The 5,289-nt window shown below is 64.9% G+C and overlaps 1 protein-coding gene across 1 annotated transcript; it reads right to left on the reverse strand.

Annotated features, from left to right (window-relative positions):
* Positions 1 to 656: 656 nt before the first annotated feature.
* Positions 657 to 4,082, reverse strand: SLC25A6 (solute carrier family 25 member 6). Its single transcript, XM_032331740.1, has 4 exons — positions 3,852 to 4,082; positions 2,767 to 3,253; positions 1,780 to 1,920; positions 657 to 1,231 (listed from the first exon to the last, which is right to left on the reverse strand). The coding sequence occupies exons 1-4, from the start codon at positions 3,960 to 3,962 to the stop codon at positions 1,074 to 1,076; spliced, it is 897 nt and encodes a 298-aa protein (XP_032187631.1). The 5' UTR covers positions 3,963 to 4,082; the 3' UTR covers positions 657 to 1,073.
* Positions 4,083 to 5,289: the final 1,207 nt, after the last annotated feature.

Consider the following 5,289-nt stretch of genomic DNA (forward strand, 5'->3'; position numbering starts at 1 on the left):
GGGAGCCCTGGCAAGCTCTAAGTGGACCCCGCGTAAGGGCAGAAATGTACATTTACACCTGCCGTCGTTAAGAGGAAACCTGCTGTCCATGTGCAGAATGTTCCAGCCCCAGAAGGTTCTAAAACCCCCAGTTGGCCTTCCTAGCCCAGGTCACCCAGAACAGGTCAACGCAGAGCCAGGCAGAGCCAGGCCCCAACATTCAGCCGTTTGTGCAGAGGACGTGGACCTGTCCTGGGGCCTGCTCCTGTGGATTCTTGTGTAAGAGACCAGGGTTGATGCTGGTCACAGGATGTAGCTGAGTGGTCTTTCTCCAGCAGGAAAACTAGCTACGCTGTACTGCTCAGATTGGGGGGGGGGGGGGTCCCAGAAGCTCACAGCAGTTTAAGGAAGGTCTCCTGAAAAGACCCCCCGCCCAGAGCAGGGACACTCAGATGCCCCAAGGCGCGCTCAGGTTGGGTTCTCTTTCCTACCCAAGGGGGGGGGGGTCTCCCCAAGCGGCAAATGAGCCGCCAGTGGGCTGGTCTGAACTTGCCTCCCTACCCTACAGAGCCTCAGGAGGACACGCCCTGTAGCCTCCCTGACCCCCCCACGTCTCCCACCCTGCCTCCCACCAGCCCCAAACCCACAACACCGCTCAGCTGAAAACAAACCACCAGTCTGTGTCCCGTTTTTTTATGGTTTTGCAGCAGAATGCCCGACATGAAACATAATTGCAAATATTCAGCTGTGCAAAAGAGAATAGTGCTTAAGTACAAATGTAGACATGATTTTTTTTTTTTAAATAAATACTTAAACACACCTTGGGTCCCACAAGCACCTGGACTCTAAGGTCTGTGCCAGGGAGCTGCTGGCCTGTGGACCCACGAAACCTCGTGATTCCCTCCCCCCCCATAATCAGTACATGGAATCTGGTGCCAATGGTAGATCACAATGAGCCCCCTTTGGAACCTTCCCCAAGCCTCTATGCGTGATCTGGCCGGGACAAGGACACTGGAATTTCTCGAAGATCAATGGTCCATAACAGTTAAAAGTATTCTACAGGATTCCCTTGGTCCCCGCGTCTGGAGGAACGTCTAGATGACCTTCTTCAGCTCGTCATAGAGGACCAGCACGAACGCGCCCCCCATGCCCCTCAGGACGTTGGACCACGCGCCCTTGAAGAAGGCCTTGCCCCCTTCGTCTTTGAAGATCTTCCTCCAGCAATCGACGGTGCCCTTGTACATGATGTCCGCTGCAAGAGAGACAGGAGAGCTGACTGGGAGCTTTTCCTGGGCAGGGGCACAAAGGGAACCCCGAAAAACACAGCACATTGAAACTGCACGGTACTCTGCGGGGGAGCTGTGCTTCTGACCACAGGCACACCAAGAGCCCTGGCTCATGGCCCTTGCCCAGCCCACTGATGTGGGTGGGGGTGGGTGGTTAGGGACCATACATCCAGAAACTCCCACCACCCCCTCCAGTCACCGAGGAGCACCACCTCTACCCCTGGGATCAAGGCAAGGCCCCTGGCCACGCTAGAAAGACAAGAGCCAAGAAAAGGGCAGGACCAAGGGCATGGGCAGGTACCTGGCCAAGCTGTGGGGTCTAGAGCAGCCTCGAAAATAACAGTCATTGACCTGGGAGTCCCTCACCCTGTGAAGTCAGCCCACAAAGCCTTGCCCCCAAACTCGCTGGTAAGCGTGTCATCCGCTGGCTCACAACTCCCGAGGCTGAGGCCAGAGAACCACCCCTCAGGGAGATCTAGAAGGAGCCACTGTCACCAGCACAGAGACACGATACCTCCTTTGCGCCCGGACTGCATCATCATCCGCCGCCGCACGGTGTCAAAGGGGTAGGAGACCACGCCTGCCACAGCCGTCACGGTCTGCGCAATCATCCAGCTCACCACGATGTGGGTGTTCTTGGGGTCCGGAAGCATGCCTGCGGGGCCACCGGCCAGCGTTAGGACCTAGCGCTGCACACACCGCGGTACCGAACAGTCCTGCCCACCCTGGCTCCACGTGGAGCTCCCACGCCCAGTACCGGTGGGCGGGCAGACAGACCACCTGCTGGCCAGAGGACCCGACTCAGTGCCCGGGAATGGCCTCTCCGTACAGCAGGGGTCAGACCAGCCCCGGGAAGTGGGCACACCACACGCGAGCACGTTCTGCTGCAGACATCCCAGCCCCGACGCTGGCAGGCCTAAGCTTGCTTCCGGAGCGTGAACAGTGCAACCTAAAGCTCACACGAGAGCCCCAACCTCCAACAGCTAATCGAAAGACTCTTTTTAAAAAAGAACAGCTTAAAATGAGCTCATCAGGATCTCACCTAAGCCAACACCAACAATACCCTTTAAAAAATAAAGACCCAGGATGGCTGCGTGGCTCAGTGGGTTAAAGGCTGTGCCTTCTACTGGGGTCATGATCCCAGGGTCCTGGGATTGAGCCCCACATCAGGCTCTCTACTCAGCGGGAAGGTGCTCCCTCACCCCGCCCCCGCCTGTCTCTCTGCCTATTTAAGATCTCAATCCGTCAAATGAGTAAAAGCCAGCTGAAAAAAGAAAAGAGAGAGACTCAGACAGACAGAAGACAGCCACATGAGAACGCAGAGAGAAAACGGCTGGCCACGGTCCAAGGACACCTCAGGAACCGCAGGAACCCTGTGCACAGCTGGATCTCGCACTCCCGACCCCCCCGGGAACGTGGAACCCTAGAGGTCCGTGACTGAACCCCCACCCGTGCGCAGCCCCTCACTCACTCGGCAGCCCAAGCGCAAGGACACACTCACCCTTGGCGGTGTCGTACACGCCGAAGTAGGCCGCGCGGTAGATGATGATGCCCTGCACCGACACGTTGAAGCCCTGGTAGAGGCCCCGGATGCCGTCGGACTTAGTGATCTTCACCAGACAGTCTCCCAGGCCCTTGAACTCCCGCTCGGTGCCCGACTTGCCCACATCGGCAGCCAGACGGGTTCTGGCGAAATCCAGCGGGTAGACGAAGCAGAGCGAGGTGGCTCCGGCAGCGCCGCCCGAGGCCAGGTTCCCGGCGAAGTACCTCCAGAACTGCGTGTGCTTGTCCACGCCGCCCAGGAAGATCTGCTTGTACTTATCCTTGAAGGCGAAGTTGAGAGCTTGCGTGGGGAAGTAGCGGATGACGTTGGCCAGGTTGCCCCTCCAGAAGGACAGCACACCCTGCTCCTTGGGGATCCGCACGATGCAGTCCACGATGCCCTTGTACTGCTTGTCCGCAGCGATCTGCTTGCTGGCGTGCTGCACCTGCACAACGGACGGACGGACAGGCTCGCAAGACGGGCTCCCCCCGCTCCGGCAGTTTCGCGGAGCCCAGGCGCGTCCCTAGGGAGCTCCCTGGCACCTCTAAGCGCGCGGGCTCATCGCGAGAGTCGGGAAAGCGGTTTCGGGAGCTTGCGAACTGGAACGCGGCTGCAACAATGTTGCCACTAAAGGTTGCAACATTGTTGCCGCCGCCCCAAGGGGCCTGCAAGCACTTCCCGGCGGACCGCGGCGCCGTCCGATCTGCAGCCGCACGGAGCGGAGAAAAGATCGGCCGCGGCCAGGGGAGAACCCGCGGTCTGCTCGCTGTCCCCCACCCCGGGAGGGAGTTTGGGGGCTTCCGACCCGGGCGCACCCGCCCAGGCTCTCTGCCAGCGCGGACGGCGCATGCGCGCCCGCGGCCCCGCCCACGTGACGCGCCGCCGGCCCCGATCCCGGCGGCGCGCGGACAAAGCGGCGCGGCCCCGCGCTTCCGGTGCACGCGGCCGGCGCGGCCCGCTCTGTCCCCGGCGCCCCTGCAGCCCTCCTCGGCGGCCCCGGGCGCCCCCTCCCCGCCCCGGAGCGCGCGCGGCCCGCCCCGCACCTGCAGCAGCAGCTTGACCCGCTCGATCGGGGCCACGGCCGTCTTGGAGATGGCGGCGGCGATGCCCCCGGCCAGGAAGTCCTTGGCGAAGGAGATGGCCTGCTCCGTCATGGTGGCGGCGCGGCGGGCGGACGGCGCGGTGCGGGCGCGGGGAGCCGGAGGGTGGGCGCCGAGGGCTCAGCGCTGCCGCCGCCGGGACCGAAAGGACAGGGCGGCCAGCGCGCAGCCGCTAAGGGCCCCACGCCCCGCCCCGCGCCCCCGCCCGCCGCGCCCATTGGCTGCGCCGCGCCCCCGCGGGCTGCCGGGAGCCGCGCCGCGCCCCGCCCCGCGCCCGCCAGCGCCGCGCCCATTGGCCGCGTCCCCGCCGTGGCCCCGCCCCTTCCCGCGGGCCGCACCCCAGGGCATGGCGGGAGCGAGGCCCCGCCCCTGCGCCGTGCGGGGCGCGGGGGGTGGGGGTGGGTCTCGGCGGCCGCCGTGACCTTGTCAAGGTCACCGTGGGGCCCGGGCGCTCGCTGCGGACCGGCAAGGCCGCGCGTCGACGGGTCCCTGCGCCCGGCTCCTTCCAGACCGCGGGAAGGGCTCACCCCGCTGCCCTCCGAGGCCTGGCTGTCACGGCCGGGCCCGCCCCGCAGACCCCCGACCCCAGCCCCTGAACTTTCTGCCTGACCGACGCCCGATCGCGATTCCCGGGCCCGCCCCGCAGACCCCCGACCCCAGCCCCTGAACTTTCTGCCCGACCGACGCCCGATCGCGATTCCCGGGCTCGCCCCGGAGACCCCTGACCCCAGCCCCTGAACTTTCTGCCTGACCGACGCCCGATCGCGATCCCCGGGCTCGCCCTGGAGACCTCCGACCCCAGCCCCTGCCTGATCGACGCCCGATCGCGACCCCCGGGCTCGCCCCGGAAACCCCCGACCCCAGCCCCTGAACTTCCTGCCTGACCGACTCCCGACCCCGACCCCCGGGCTCGCCCGGGAGACCCCCGACCCCAGCCCCTGAACTTCCTGCCTGACCGACGCCCGACCGCGACCCCCGGGCTCGCCCGGGAGACCCCCGACCCCAGCCCCTGAATTTCCTGCCTGACCGACTCCCGACCGCGACCTCTGGACTTGCCCCGAACTCCACCCTCCACCTTCTCCCCCATTCCCGACCACGACCACTTAACTCTCCCTGCTGACCCCCCGGCTCGCCCCGAAGACCCCTCCCCCCGTCCCCTGACCCCTCGGCTGCCCCTGCTCAACCCTGAGTTCACGTCGGCCTCGCCCCGAAGACCCCCCAAACCCCAATCCCTGGCGCATCGCGGTGACCAGCGCCCGACCGTGACTCCCTAGCTCGCCCAGATTACCCCCACCCCCCTGCCGTCCCCAGCCGCCACCCTCTGGCTTTCCCTGCTGACTGTCGAGGTCAGGTCCCCCCCCCCCCCCAAACTGACACATCT

The sequence above is a fragment of the Mustela erminea genome, chromosome X, assembly GCF_009829155.1.
Source record: "Mustela erminea isolate mMusErm1 chromosome X, mMusErm1.Pri, whole genome shotgun sequence".
NCBI lineage: Eukaryota > Metazoa > Chordata > Mammalia > Carnivora > Mustelidae > Mustela > Mustela erminea.